This window comes from Rhinoderma darwinii, chromosome 9 (genome assembly GCF_050947455.1).
Source record: "Rhinoderma darwinii isolate aRhiDar2 chromosome 9, aRhiDar2.hap1, whole genome shotgun sequence".
Classification (NCBI taxonomy): Eukaryota; Metazoa; Chordata; class Amphibia; order Anura; family Rhinodermatidae; genus Rhinoderma; species Rhinoderma darwinii.
Window position 1 is genome coordinate 27,130,538 of NC_134695.1, and position 16,436 is coordinate 27,146,973.

At 43.4% G+C, this 16,436-nt stretch overlaps 1 protein-coding gene across 1 annotated transcript in view; it reads left to right on the plus strand.

Annotated features, from left to right (window-relative positions):
• Positions 1-16,436, plus strand: part of LOC142660156 (uncharacterized) — a 152,988-nt gene that overhangs the window by 67,753 nt on the left and 68,799 nt on the right. The window contains exon 2 of the mRNA XM_075836738.1: positions 13,569-13,626. Within this exon, the coding sequence (XP_075692853.1) occupies positions 13,569-13,626 (58 nt within the window). The remainder of the gene's footprint in view (positions 1-13,568; positions 13,627-16,436) is intronic.

Genomic DNA, 16,436 nt, shown 5'->3' on the forward strand with positions numbered 1-16,436 from the left:
CACACGATTAACCGACTGCTTGTGGAAGAAAAGGGGGGTGGATCCAGCGCTGTGGTTGTTTAAAAAGAAACTATTTCTAAGTTTTAATTGTATCCATTAAAATTGGGATCGGTTGCAAGGTTATGATGATGTCCTGGAATGCTGTGAGTGAAAAATGAAGTTAAATAGCCTACGCGTTTCGAACGCTGCCTGCGTTCTTATTCATGGCTTGAGTAAGAACGCAGGCAGCGTTCGAAACGCGTAGGCTATTTAACTTCATTTTTCACTCCCAGCATTCCAGGACATCATCATAACCTTGCAACCGATCCCAATTAAAACTTAGAAATAGTTTCTTTTTAAACAACCACAGCGCTGGATCCACCCCCCTTTTCTTCCACAAGTGTTTACAAGGAGATCGGAACCCTGCAATGAAATTGTGGGGTTCCGATGACTGCTTTGGCAGACCGGAAGCCTAACAATTGCCTCCTGTCTGCCTAGAAAGCGATCGCGGCATCTTAGTGGTTTGTAGCGATCGGCATCGACACAATGTTATCGTAACGAATCCGATCCCTACTATGGCAACCGGAGGCCTAATAATGCCCTTCTGGTCTGACACGTACGATAGCCTATTATGCCCCGCCCACAGACGGGACCTAAAAGGCTAGCTGTCAGTGAATTACTGACAGCTCTAATGTATTGCACTACGTGGGTAGTGCTATGCATTAGAGTAAAGATCAGAGGTGCAGAACCTCAAGTCCCCTAGTGGGACAAAAAAAAAGTTGAAAAAAGTTGAATAAATGTGTAAAAATAAACGTTTCAAGTTAATAAAAAGAAACACTGCCTTTTTTACTATAATAAGAATTTTATTGTTGGGAAAAAACTGAAAATGTTAAAAAATTACACATATTTGGTATCGCCAGGTCCGTAACGACCCAAACTATAAAACTATATTATTTTTCCCGCACGGTGAACACCGCAAAAAAAAACCCCCAAAAAAACAAATGCCAGAATGACAAATTTTTTATCACCACCCCTCACACAACATGGAATAAACATGATCATAGAGTCGCATGTACCCCAAAATAGTACCAATAAAAACTACAACCCGTCCCGCAAATAACAAGCCCTTACACAGCTTTTTTGACTGAAAAATAAAAAAGTTCTGGCTCTCAGAATATAGCGACACATAATCTGCAGTGTCCAAAAGCGGATAAGATCGGGCACCATTTATCAGTGCGACACTGGCCACATATCTCTGAAATATTATTTATTTACAGCATTATTATACCCTCGTAAAACTTCCAAACAGAACAACTGCCAAGCAAAATCTGCACTCCAAAAGCCAAATGGCACTCTCTCTCTTTTCAACGCTACAGCGTGTTCAAACAGTAGTTTACGTCCACATATATGGCTTCGCCATACCCAGGTTAGCCAGTTTAGTAGTTTACGAGATGTGTGTCTTCGGTGGCACAAACAGGGCACAACATATTGCGCACTAAAATGGCATATCAGCGAAAATTGCAATTTTCACTTTGCACCATCTGCTGCGCATTAATTACTAATGGAAAAACACCTGTGGGGGCAAAATGCTCACTACACCCCTTAACATACCTTGAGGGGTGTCGTTTCCAAAATAGGGGTCACTACTGGGGGGTTTGTTTTGCCATTTGACCTCAGAGCCCTAAAATTGTGGGCCAATGCTGGGAAAATCACCAAAATAGACCTCAAATGCGCATGTTGCTCTTCACTTCTGAGGTCTGTCATATATCCAGGCAAATGTTAAATGCCTTGAGAGGTGTAGTTTCCAAAATGTGGTCACTTCTTGGGGGCTTCCACTGTACTCTAGTACCTGAGGGTTTTGCAAATGCGACATGGCACCCAAAAACCAATCCAGCAAAATCTGCATGCCAAATAGCGTCCTGCCTTTCTGAGCCCTGCCGTGTGTCCAAACAGCAGTTTATGACCACATGTGGGGTATTGCATACTCTGGAGAAATTGTTTTGCAAATGTTGCGGTGCTTTTTCCTCTTTATCCCTTGTGAAAATGAAAAAATTCAAAAAATTCTGATATTCATTTTTACGGCCTAATTCCAATAAATTTAGCAAAAGACCAGTGGCGTTTAAATGCTTACTATACCCTAGATAGATTCCTTAAGGGGTGTAGTTTTCCAGATGGGGTCACTTTTGGGGGTTCCTACTGTTTTGGTCCTGCAGGCACTTTGCAAATGTGACATGGCACCCGAAAAACATTCCAGCTAAATTTGAGCTCCAAATGGTGATCCTTCCCTTTTGCCGTTTGTCCAAGCAGCAGTTTATGACCACTTATGGTTTGGGTTGGGTTGCTTTTTTTATTTGAAAAAATTTAGATTTTAATATTCACGGCCTAATTCCACTAAAGTCAGCAAAAAAATTCCTTGCGGGGTGTAGTTTGCCAAATGGTTCTTTTTGGGTGTGTTTCCACTGTTTTGGAATCACAAGACCTCCTCAAACCTGACACGGTCCCTAAAATATATTCTAATAAAAAGGAGGCCCCAAAATCCTCTAGGTGCTCTATTGCTTCGGAGGTCTGTGTTTCAGTGAATTAGCACACTAGGGCCACATGTGGGATATTCCTAAAAACTACAGAATCCGGGCAATGAATATTGAGTTGCGTTTTTCTGGTAAAGTCTTCTGTGTTAGGGTATGTGCACACACACTTATTACGTCCGTAATTGACGGACGTATTTCGGCCGCAAGTCCCGGACCGAACACAGTGCAGGGAGCCGGGCTCCTAGCATCATAGTTATATACGATGCTAGGAGTCCCTGCCTCTCTGCAGGACAACTGTCCCGTACTGTAATCATGTTTTCAGTACGGGACAGTAGTTCCACGGAGAGGCAGGGACTCCTAGCATTGTACATAAGTATGATGCTAGGAGCCCGGCTCCCTGCACTGTGTTCGGTCCGGGACTTGCGGCCGAAATACGTCCGTCAATTACGGACGTAATTAGTGTGTGTGCACATACCCTAACAGAAAAAAAAGGATTAAAGAGACCACATAAGGAGATGGGCGCTATAATGTAGGTGACAACAGTGCTTTTTATTTAGAAAAACGATCTATTTTTACCACGTTAGGAGCGATTTTAGCTTTATGCTAATTCGTTTCTTAATGCCCAACTGGGCGTGTTTTTACTTTAGACCAAGTGGGTGTTGTACGGAGGAGTGTATGACGCTGACCAATCAGTGTCATGTACTTGTCTCCATTCATTTACTCCGCGCATAGTGACACTGCGTTGTTCACTATGTGCTGTCTTATACTGACACATTAACGTTACTGAAGTGTTTAGACAGTGAATAGACATTCCTTCCAGCCAGGACGGGATGTCTATTCACAATCCCGACACTGTTAACGTTTCTGTGGGATTTACAGCAGAACAAGTGTAATCTTGTTGTAACCTGTCATTTACAGCGTGATCTCGCGAGATTACGCTTGCTCTGCTGTAAGTACCATAGAAACGTTACCGAAGTATCGGGATTGTGAACAGACATCCCGTCCTGGCTGGAAGAAATGTCTATTCACTGTCTAAACACTTGAGTAACGTTAATATGTCAGTATAAGACAGCACATAGTGAACAACGCAGGGTCACTATGCGCTGACTAAATGAATGGGCAGAAGTGCATGACGCTGATTGGTCAGCGTCATACACTCCTCTGTACAATGCCCACTTGGTCTAAAGTAAAAACACGCCCACTTGGGCATTAAGAAAGTAATTAGCATAAAGCTAAAAATCGCTTCTAACGTTACAAATAGAGATGAGCGGACCGGGACAACCGAACCCGGTTTCGGTCCAAACATCGGGAAAAGTTCGGTTCACAGCGAATTTTGGCAAGTCACCACCCTGCACAAGATCCGCACGCTCATCTCCTGAAATATTCTGTGCTGCTGTGAACTCTGCTCTTACCATTACGTGGTGACTTGCCAATCATGTGAAGGTGTTATTGAGGACAGGAGTGGAGGAGAGGTAACAGACTGAGAGCTACGTAATGGTAAGAGCAGAGTTCACAGCAGCACTGAATCTGCAAGCTCATCTCCTGAAATATTCTGTGCTGCTGTGAACTCTGCTCTTACCATTACGTGGTGACTTGCCAATCATGTGAAGGTGTTATTGAGGACAGGAGTGGAGGAGAGGTAACAGACTGAGAGCTACGTAATGGTAAGAGCAGAGTTCACAGCAGCACTGAATCTGCACGCTCATTTCCTGAAATACTCTGTGCTGCTGTGAACTCTGCTCTTACCATTACGTAGCTCAGTCTGTTACCTCTCCTCCACTCCTGTCCTCAATAACACCTTCACATGATTGGTAAGTCACCACCCCGCACAAGATCCGCACGCTCATCTCCTGAAATACTCTGTGCTGCTGTGAACTCTGCTCTTACCATTACGTGGTGACTTGCCAATCATGTGAAGTTGTTATTGAGGACAGGAGTGGAGGAGAGGTAACAGACTGAGAGCTATGTAATGGTAAGAGCAGAGTTCACAGCAGCACTGAATCTGCACGCTCATCTCCTGAAATACTCTGTGCTGCCTTAAACTCTGTGGACAGGTCAGGACCCTGTTTCTTTTAAATGCTGCACTGTAGCGCAGCCTTATATAGTAGATCGAGCGGGTTCCCCAGCAGCATTTAAAAGAAACAGGATCCTGACCTGTCCATAGAGTTTAAGGCAGCACAGAGTATTTCAGGAGAGGAGCATGTGATTGGCTGCAGAGGCGGTCACGTGGGATGAAGCATCATCCCTGGAGGCCGGCCTTCTGACGTCATCCTGACGTGCATGACCACCACTACAGCCTGTGATTGGCTGCAGCGGCGACATCGATGAAACGTCATCGCTGGAGGCCGGACAGGAGGAATGTAAGTATGAACGTATTTATTATTAATTTTTATTACATTAAAATTGTATTTTCCGTGCGCCGAGCATGTACTGTCAAGGTTGCTGAAAGAGTTAGTGCAGCCCATTAACTCTTTCAGCACCCTGGACAGTACCATGCTCGGCGCACGGAAATTACAGGTTTGGTCAGAACTAGTTCGGTCCGAATCAAACTTTTTGGTGAAATTCGGCGAACTAGCCGAACCGAACTTTTCATAAGTTCGCTCATCTCTAGTTACAAAAATAGATTGTTTTTCTAAATAAAAAGCACTGCTGTCACCTACATTATAGCGCCCATCTCCTTATTTAGGAGATAGAGCACTTATAATGTGGTGACAGAGCCTCTTTAAAAATGAATTTCTGCAAAAAATGAAATTTGTACATTTCATCCCTACTTTGCTGTAATTCTTATGAAATGCCTAAAGGGTTAATAAACTTTCTAAATGCTGTTTTGAATACATTGAGGCATTCAGTTTTTTAAATGGGGTGATTTATTGGGGTTTGCATTGTATGGGCCTCTCAAAACCACTTCACAACTGAACTCGACCCTGTAAAAATGGCCTTTTGAAATTTTCTTAAAAATGTGAGAATTTTCTGCTAAAGTTCTAAGCCTTGTAACGTCCTAGAAAAATAAAAGGATGTACAAAAAACGATGCCAATGTAACGTAGACATATGGGAAATATTAATTAGCATTTATTTTGTGTGGTATTACTATCTGTCTTATCAGCAGATACATTTAAATTTAGAAAAATGCAAATTTTTGCAGTTTGGCAAAATTTTGGTGTTTTTCACAATAAAATACTAAATGTATCGACAAAATTTTACCACTAACTTAAAGTATAATGTGTCGCGAGAAAACAATCTCAGAATCGCTTGCATAGGTAAAAGCACTCCAAAGTTATTACCACATAAAGTGACACATGTCGGATTTGAAAAATGGGGCTGCGTCCTGAACGTGCAAACTAGTCCATGTCCTTAAGGGGTTAATAAAGATGTTGAATAACAGTGGTCCCAGCACGGAACCTTAGGATGACATTTTTTGGCAAAAACAAAAAAGTTATGTGTAAGCAGAAAACATAGAAGTGACAATACAAATTCATTGTGTGGTTGAAATTGGGTGCCTTTAGTGCTCAAAAAATATTTAACTGCCGTAAGACCCAGATCGTGCTGGATGTTGGTGTATAATGATTCTACGTCTATACTAGCTATCGTTGTGGTTGGAGTGACATTGATCTCCTGGATCCAGTGTCCTTGGTATCTCTTATAAAAGAAGGTAGTGAAGAAACAAAGGGTGAGAGTATTTCATCCACATATAAGCTAATCGCCTGTGTGAGATTATCGTTTCCTGATGCAATAGGCCTGCCAGGGAGAGGGCGAGAAGTCTTATGGATCTTCGGTAAGGCGTAAAATGTTGCTAGGGTGGGAGTGGAATTATATAAACTTTTAAATTCGTCCATAGTGATTCGATTTTTAATTTTGGCTTCTGTGAGGAGGGTATGTAACTCCGACAGAAAATGGTCAGTGGGATTATTTTCCAGGATGACATAGGTGGTAATGTCATCGAGTAATCTATGGACCATGCTAGCATAATCACCCTGGTCCATGACCACTATGTTACCTCCTTTATCGGAGGGTTTTAGGACCAATTCATAGTTTTTGCATAATTCATCCAGTGCCAATCTTTCCTTCTTGCTCAGGTTACCGAAAACACTAGACTTATCACCTCTCAGTTTCCTCAGGTCTGTACAGACTATCTTGATGAAAATGTGAATATGGCTGTACTCGGAAAAGGGAGGGGTAAACTTGGACTTAGGACATAAAGATGAAAAAAGGCCAGTAGCAGTAGTGACTCCAAATTCATTTTCATCAAGTAAGCTTTCGAGATCCCTGAGTGTATTAGATTCCTCACGGTTTAGATGTGTCACATCATGTATGATACTTTTAAAATGTTTATGTAGAGCTAGTTTCCTAGCAAAAAGATTTATATCCTTAGTCCAAATGAAATCATCGAAAGCAGGAGGAGGAGTGTATGATAGACCCTTAAGGCTTCTTGATGAGAATTCAAATGACATTAGGACAGATTAAATATCTGCATCTCATCGTCCCTAGAGTCATGTATAATAGGACGTGTTATTCTTTCGCACCCCAATGTAGGTTGGGTGGTCCTAAAAAAGGAAAAGTGGTGAGAGGGTCCATAGGTGTATTGACTCTGCTCGTAGGACAGAGGCTGTTCCCTCCATTTTGGGTTGTATTTATGCCAGTAGTCTGAGGAGTAGATGGTATACTCAGAATGCCTGGTACAGGAAAATGTTGTGGCTTTTGGAAGGTAGGGAGGAAAAAACGAAAATGAAAAAACTAAAATTGTGTCGTTAAGCGCCATGCACACGAACGTATTTTTGCGTCCGCAAATCTGCAGGTGAATTGCGGACCCATTCATTGGTTTCCACGGTCCGTGCATGGCCCAGGAGCCTGGACCGCAAGAAGAACGGACATGTCTTATTACGACCGTGTTTTGCGGTCCAGGCTCATAGAAATTAATGCATGCGGTCATGTGCACGGCCCGAAATTTGCAGACGGGTCGCGGGTGACACTCTGCGACCGTCCAAGCTACAAATCACGGCCGTGCACACCACTACGGTCGTGTGCATGAGGCCTAAGAGGTTAAAATTGGATTAAATTAACTTGATATGCCGGAGAATTTGCTGGTTATTAACTCGGTTGCTGTTGCTGCTTGGTTGGCACTGGGGATGTGCTGCCGAAAATATGCAAAACACATAAGGATGAATGATCGTATTAACAATTGTTCGTCCCCATACATTTCGATCATTGCTGTGTTTGAATGGAGCAAAGGAGAGGCGATTGACATTCTGGAGTGTTGATCAGCTCTCATTTAGCGGGCAGAAGGTCTGCTCATGTAAAATAACTTTTAGGGTGTGTTCACACAGGACGAATAAGCTGCGTAAAAGTACACAGCATATCCGCCCTTGTCCCCGCAGGGAATTCCGTCTGAAAAATCGCACAAGTGTGGTGCCTTTGTTGCCCAAATTGTCCGCTGTGGAAAATAGCAGGTAAAAATAAAAAAGCCCATACTTACCCTTAGTCATGGCGACGCGTCCCTCTGACATCCGGCAGTCCGGCCTCCTGGGATGACGTTTCATCCCATGTGACCACTGCAGCCTGTGATTGACTGAAGCAGTCACATGGGATGAAACGTCATCTCTGGAGGCCAGGCAGGAAGCAGAAGCATAGAGATCTGGGTAAGTATAGACAATTTTTTTTCTGAGTTGCGATTTTTGCAGCAAAATTGCTGCTTTTCCGCTGCAAAATCGCAACATCTGCTATTTGTTGCGGGTTTTACCTTCCCATTGAATTCAATGGGGAAAACCAGCGATTTCGCAGAATAAATTGACATGCTGCGGTTTAAAAAATGCACTGCAGGTGAATTTATGAATGGTTTTTCAGTGGATTTTTACACAGCTTGTGGGTGAAATTTGTTTAAATTTCATCCACTTTGCTTCTACTGTAATACACTGCATATTTTCCGCAATGAAATCTGTTGCAGAAAATATACAGTATTTACGCTGCGTGTGGATTTACCCTTACACTGACTGCGTGTGGAGCTTGTTCTGAAATTTTGTACAAAGCAGTCAATCATTCCAGGCAGGGATGTACTGTAAACCATTAGGGTACGTTCACACGTAGCGAAAATACTTTGGATTTTCTGCAGATTTTCCGCAAAGGATTTTGTTGCAGAAAATCCGCATCATAATACATTACCAGCAAAGTGGATGAGATTTGAACATATCTCATCCACACGCTGCGTAAATGCTGAGCGAGAAAAAACGCTCAAATTGACCTGCGGTGCGTTTTCTTGGTCCACAGCATGTCAATGGTATTTGCGTAAATGCCGCTTATTTGTTGCAGGTTTTCCTTATTGAATTCAATGGGAGGTAAAACCCGCAACAAATAGCAGATTTTGTGTTTTTTGCGGCGGAAAAGCAACGACTCAAAAACGCAACTCAGAAAAATAATAAATCTTATGCTTACCCAGAATTCTGTGGTTCTTTGTCCAGGCTGGCCTCCTGGGATGACGTTTCTTCCCATGTGACCGATACACCCAATCATAGGTGTAGCGTCCATGGCCGCGGGCCGTCGGGTTTACTCACCATGGTTCCCGTCTCCTTCCTAGGAGACGCCAGCGCTCACTTACACTCCGTTCTGCTGTGTCCCATAGGGTGCGCGCGCACGCTCGTGCCCGGCCTTAAAGGGCCAGTGCACAAAGAAAATCGTCATCATCATCAACTGCCATGATTTCTTGGTCTATAAGAAGGCCCCCGGCCTTCTGATCCTTGCCTGAGCGTTGTTAGTCTATCCCAGTCTGTCTCGCAAATGGTCCCTTAGTGTTTCCCCGTTCCAGTTGTTACCCGTGCCCTGTTACCCGTTCTTGTTTCCGTGCCTACCAGTGTTGGAGTCGTGTCTACTGCACCTGCTGTCGTTTGCCACATCCAGTGTCTTTTGCCACGTCCAGTGTCTTCTGCCACGTCCAGTGTCTTCTGCCACGTCCAGTGTCGTTTGCCACGTCCAGTGTCTTCTGCCACGTCCAGTGTCTTCTGCCACGTCCGGTGTCTTCTGCTACATCGGATACTGCCCGACACGTCTGGCGCTACCTGCCGCACCGGCCTCCATCCGTGCTGAAGCCACAGCCACCGTCTGGACTAATTCACTTACCCAAGCATTGCTATCTGCTATTGACTTTCGTATAGACTGTGACCTGGTCAGCTGCCTCCCCGCTACGGCGGAGTGGCCTAGTGGGTCCACATACCCTGGGACCGTGACAATAGGCTGCAGCCGTCACATGGTATGATATGTCATCCCTGGAGGCCGGATTGCAAGATGGGAGGGGGACGCTTTTCCATGGGTACGTAAGTATCAAGCAATTTTTTCTACGTGCAGCGGACATTCCGGCCGAAACACTGCACCACAATTTGGTGCAGTTTTTCAGCCGGAATTCCCTGCGGCGCCCAGGCTGGATACGCTATGTGCTTTTACGCAGCCTGATACTGAGGGCGGATTTTAGTCTAGCTCAGTATTCCTAAAGAAAATGCATCTGTACTGCAGCTACAGAGCACATCACTGCCCTAATGGAGGATCTCTTATAGTTTACTTCTCACCACAACTGCACAAATGCTATTTCTTCAGGTATAGTTCTCATTGCCTTAATTTTGCAGCAAAATATTGAATTTAGGGTAAGGCCACACGGTTTTCACCCGTGTTGAAGTTTGTTAGGTGCTTCCTGTTTAGGGTAAGGCCACACGGTGCGTCGTTGATGGGGTTTTGTTGCGTTTGAAAACCGCATGCGGTCAACTGCATGCGTTTTTTGGCTCTGTAATGCTGCAGTTCTGTTGCGTTTTTAAAGGAAATAATTGATGGACATCGTTTTCACCAGTGTTGAAGTTTGTTAGGTGCTTCCTGTATATAGTTCATTACAATGCATTGCAGAACTGTTAGCAAAAACGCAAGCAGTTCAGCAACAACTTTGGCAGCGCGGTCATTAACTGCATGCAGTCGGACATTATGAAGATGCAGTTAACTGCACAAAACACACATTGTAATATAAGGGTAAGGCCACACGGTGCGTCGTTGACGTGGTTTAGTTGCAGTTTTGCTGCGTTTGAAAACCGCATGTGGTCAACTGCATGCGGTTTTTGTCTCTGTAATGCTGCAGTTCTGTTGCATTTTTAAGTGTAAGGCCACACGGTGCGTCGTTGACGCGGTTTTGTTGCGCTTGAAAACCGCATGCGGTCATTTGCATACCTGGGCAGGTGGGAGAAAGAATTTGTGTTCTGTGAGAAAATGGAGAAGTTTACTTCTTCCATTTTAATTTGGCTAAGATTCATTAATGATGTTTTCATATTGTGGTCGGGCACAGCAACTGAATTCAAGGAATTTGTATCCATCTTGAACATCAATGACCTGGGTCTCTATTTTACCTTTGAAATCAAGGATAAAGTGATAACATTCCTTGACATTCAAATAGAGAAAACGGACCACGGCCACATTCAGACAGAAATGTTTAGGAAGAGCACTGCCACTAATAGCCTATTGAGTTGGGATAGTTGGCACCCTAAACCCCTGAAAATGGGCATACCGTAGGGCCAATACATCAGAGCCAGGCGAAACTGCACTACAATGTCAGACTTCAAGACGTCAGCTAGAGATCTGACAGAGAGGTTTGAGCGTAGGGGATACCCAAGTGGTGTTTTAAAATCAGCATATCAACATGCCCTGGTGGCAGATAGGGATTCTCTACTTAATCCTAGGATACATTCAGAGAAGGACAACACCATCAGAGTAATAGGTACATATGATGCTGCTCACCATGAAGTTAGGAAAATCCTTACCTCTTATTGGGATATTCTTAAAGCAGACCCAGATGTGGGCGATTTGGTCGGAGATTGGCCCCAAATTACCTTCAGAAGAGGCCGAAATATTAAGGACCAACTGGTACACAGTCATCTGGAGGTTGGGAACGCTACTACTTGGTTATCACCCAACATTGTAGGATCACATCAATGTGGTAGATGCAAAGCGTGCATGTCCATTTTGAAAAGTAAAACTTTCAAGAGTAATGTAACCGGAGATGTCTTCCATAATAGATCCTTTATCAACTGCATCACAAAGGGGGTGGTGTACTTGATTACTTGTGTTTGCAAGACTCAAAATGTTGGTAAAATGAAGAGAGAGTTTAGACGCAGAATCCGGGACCATATATGCAACATCAATAGGAAAGTGGATACTACCGTCTCCAGGCATGTTTGGGAGTGTCACTCTGGGGACCCTTCGGTCATTAAATTCCAGGGGATTGAACATGTCAAACCGCCAGTGAGGGGAGGGGATTGGGATAGGCGGATTCTGCAGAAGGAGGCCCAGTGGATTTTCAGGATGCAAACCATCAAACCACTGGGCCTTAATGAATCAATATCCTACCTTCCTTTCCTCTAATGACTTGGTATGTCAGACTCTATTTCATGTTGTTTAATTTTTAAGCAGTGCCGTTAATCTAGGCAATATGGTCCCCTTACTAATCTATATACTGTTCCCGGTTTTAGGGATATATCTGTCTCTAGTATTAGCATATTTTGAGCTTTCACTTCGCTTACCAAAATCTCCGAATCTTATCTTCCTACTCACAGCATTCGTGACAGTGTTGTTTAGGCGTTGCATGTTCGGCCGCCTGGAGCTTCCCCTGTAACCATTGATGCTGTATGCATCTATCTGATAGGCCACGTCGTCACTATGGGTCCGTCCCATTCGGTGGGCGTCAGCTTTGACGTGTTACTTACCGATTGGTAATCATTGAAGGTGGGGCCTTTGCTGTATAAGGCTCTAGGGTTTCCCCGGCGCGCACTAGACCAACATCAGTGTCTCGTGCGCGCCGTAAAAACAAACGAACAGCATAATATGTGCTGACCGGCATTTTAATACAATCAGGCAATTTGTACCCCTGAGGAAGCTCCCCTATGTTTTAGGGGCGCAGAAATGCGTTGGGAATTTTGTCTACTTGTGGCAATCAGACTAACCAATATTTGCTAGTACGTGTATGGAGTGAGACAATGTGCTAATTAGTATCTGACATCCTAGGCACTTGTGAATTGGTGCACTTTGACTGTGCATATCGCTTATGCTCCACCGTTCAATTATGATCTGTGTTGCCAACGCCTGTACCCAGATCTTTGGCATTTAGTGCCCTACTATTTTTAAATAAAGTATTGTCAATAAAATTATTTTAAACGTTTAGACAGGCAGTGAAATTGTATATTATATATTCAAACGTATACCTCTTACACTGATAATTTTGGAATCTATTTTGTCTCTAATGCTGCAGTTCTGTTGCGTTTTTAAAGGAAATAATTGATGGACATTGGGGACTGACGAATTCAGGTCTTATCAAAAGAAACAGCTGCTCTGTGTGCAGGATACAGAGCATATGTATCTCAAAGTAAAAATAATTTTTGATAAAAACTAATTATAAAGTTGCACCAAAAACACTGACTGACATTTTTTATTAAAAAAACAAATATATATATATATATATATATATATATATATATATATATATATATATATATATATATATATATATATATATATATATATAAATAAACAGTACCTATCACTAGAAATGGGCTATCAATTTTATTTGAAATATCAATAGCCCACAACAAATAAATTCTACGTCCCACCATGTCACCATACACAGTCAGAATGCGAAATCTCACTAGTTATAGCAAGATATCTACACTTCTACACCATTAATTCTGCTCATAGGTACTCTTTAAAGGGGGTTTCTTACCAAGACACTGGAGGACACTGCGGGGCTTCCTAAACTCCCCTTTACACTCTGCTAGAAAGTGTGCTCTGTATGGCAATTAATTGGCTAATTAGTTGAGCAGGACAACGTAGTTGGATCTTTGGCATCTTATACAGGGTGCACTTTCTAGCAGCGCCCTAAAATGGTTGGGCTGGGGTGATGTCTAAGTAGTGTTTTCATACTTGTCATATTTATTTAACATTTAGTTGATTGACTATAGTTATGTTTATGATTAGTTTGCAGAAGAAATTACAACCTGTGTCTATGCTTAGACCTGTGCATTCACCTATGGCATTTTCACATTATTTTCTAGGCAACCAGATAAAATTGTGATTGTATGGACTCGCAGGAACAGAAGAGTTTGCTCCAAGGTACCCATAAACATAGTTAACATTACATTCTTTCTGTCTTCTCTCTCTAAAGTCAAAAATCAATTTCTCCCAAATCTGCCATAAACGTGTTCGCTGATTTGTGTTTCCTCTCCTAGTACTTAGTGTTCTATGTTATGTTGTCCTATGGAGTTCCTATACTATTAGAAAGCTGCCCCATTATGGGCATTGTTTCTTGTATAGTTTTTTTCCCCTTATTGTATGCTATATTGTGATATTTACTTTGTATGACCTATTTTCTTACGCCCAGCGCGCACCAGGAAGTTGTTCCCTACCCAATCCCCAGCTCTCCCTGTACTATAAAGAGGACTCTGCCCTCTTCCTCCTTGCCTGAGCATTATTGTGTCTACCCATGTTCATTTATCAAATGGTCCCTTAGCTGTATCCTGTTCCCAGTATTCCCGTACCCTGTTTCCTGTATCCCGTATCCAGTAATTGTGTTTGTTCCTGAGAAAAGTCTAGTGTTTAAGAAGAGTTCATCTTCTGCCACGCCAAGTGTCATCTGCCATGCCAAGTGTCTTCTCTGCCACGCCAAGTGTCTTCTGTGCCATGTGTCATCTGTACCAAGAAGTCTGCTACACAAAAGTGTATGCTACGCCACGTGTCTGTCAGAACTTCTATACGGGTACTCTAGTTCTAAAGACTTTCATTGACTGTTGTTTGGCCAGCTGCTACTCCACTACGGCGGAGCGGCCTAGTGGGTCCACATACCCCCCCCCCCGAGCCGTGACACTGAGCTTTGGTTCTGGTGCTGTATTTATGTACTGAGCTTGGTTCAAGTACTATATTTATGTGCTGAGCTTTGTTCTGGTGTTATACTTATGCACTGAGCTTGGTTCTGGTGCTGTATTTATGTACTGAGCTCTGTTCTGAAGCTGCAATGATATAGAATATATTTATAATAACAAAATTGCAGGGAAGATGGAATTGTTTTCAATTCATTTTGAACCTGTCAGGTAGTTTTAACCCCTTGAACCGCCACCATGTGGTAATATATGACCTGACAATATTTCCAAACATTCCCTTTTATGTTTTTTTCAGATGCAGCAAAATCTATAAAATCAACTTTTAAAACGGCGCATACTATATGCTAATTACTCATTAAATGGTCATGGTGCGGTGCCACTATCCTGAAGAGTCACACAGTTGTTCCTTCAAACCCACCTTTCCATGCTTGATTGACATCCCCTGGCTGTTATACATCAACTCTAGTCTTCTCCGACTTTCTCGGATGCGCTATTACCTTGTACTCCTTGGGCATGCACCAAGGTATACTCTGCCCGGCTTCATCGATGCACCGCGCATGCTAGGGGATTACAAGGCAACTGTGCATCCGCAAGAGTTGGAGGTGGCTGCTAGTGATGTAGAACAGCCAGGGGGATGTAGTTCAAGATCTGGGGGGGCGCCATTTAAATTTTTTGCCTCAGGCAGCAGAAAAGCTTGAATTTGCCCTAAGGATACACAATGATAAGGAACAAAACCTGGTAAGATAAATCAATCAGTTACCATGATGTAAAACAATGGAGATCGCTATGGTTTTCCGTTTGGTTTCCGTTCATGGGTTCCCCTGACAGAGAGGTCTGACAGAACCCATCATCCCTGTTACTATATATGCCATCCATCATCCCTGTATATACCACCCATCGTCCCTGTATATAATCCCCATTATCCCTGTATATACCAACCATCATCCCTCTTACTGTATATACCAGCCATCATTCCTGTATATAACCCCTATCATCCCTATATATACCAGCCTGGTTGGTATATACAGGGATGATGGAGGTTATATACAGGGATGATGGCTGATATACACAGGGATGGTGGAGGTTATATACAGGGATGGTGGAGGTTATATACAGGGATGATGGAGGCTATTTACAGGGATGATGGGGATTATATACAGAGATGATGGGTAGTCCAACCCTCATCCCTGTATTAAACCCCATCATCTCTGTATCCCATTATCCCTGTATATAAAACCCTAACTATATAACTTTATCCATCAGGGAGGGGTGCTTACTCACCCTCTACTCACACACAGGCTTTTTCTGCTCCTGACGGGCAGCAACAGAGGCGTGCTCTAGCAGACGTGCCTAGCATGCAGCACATCTGCTAGATTGAATAATACTGTAGTGTGGCTGTGCCGGTCATGGTGGGAGATAGTTAAGTCAGGGACTTCTCCTGGAGCGGAATCCCCGGCCACGGCTTTGGCCGAAGTTGTGGCCGGGGATTAGGAATTCAGCTCTTACAGGGAGCAACAAAATACCCTCCTCCTCCTTCTCCTCACATGCACTTCGCACTGTGAGGAGGAGAAGAGAGCGAGCGGCAGAATGCACAGCCGTCACTCGGCTCACATCCGAGTGACAGCCGTGCTTTACACGGCCCCATAGACTTCTATGGGAGCCGTGCGGCTGTGAGAACGGCCCAAAATAGGGCATGCACCAGGCCATCAAAAAAATTGAACGTGTGACTAGCCCCATTTGGGGGTCTATTGTTCCTACTGAGGCCGTGTGATGGCCATTCAAAGAACGACCGTCACACGGCCGAGAATTCCTGTAGTTTGAATAGGGCACAGATAACACCACAGATAACACACAGTGATAACTCTGAGTACAGATGATGTAGTAGATGCACATACAGAAATATATACACATACAAATACATATATAGGCACTAAGACACACAAATACACATAAATACAAAGACACACAGACAAATAGAGGCACAAACAGCAAACAGACTGAGCACTCACATCTCCTTCCTCACAGGCTTCTTGCAGGTCGGGCTGT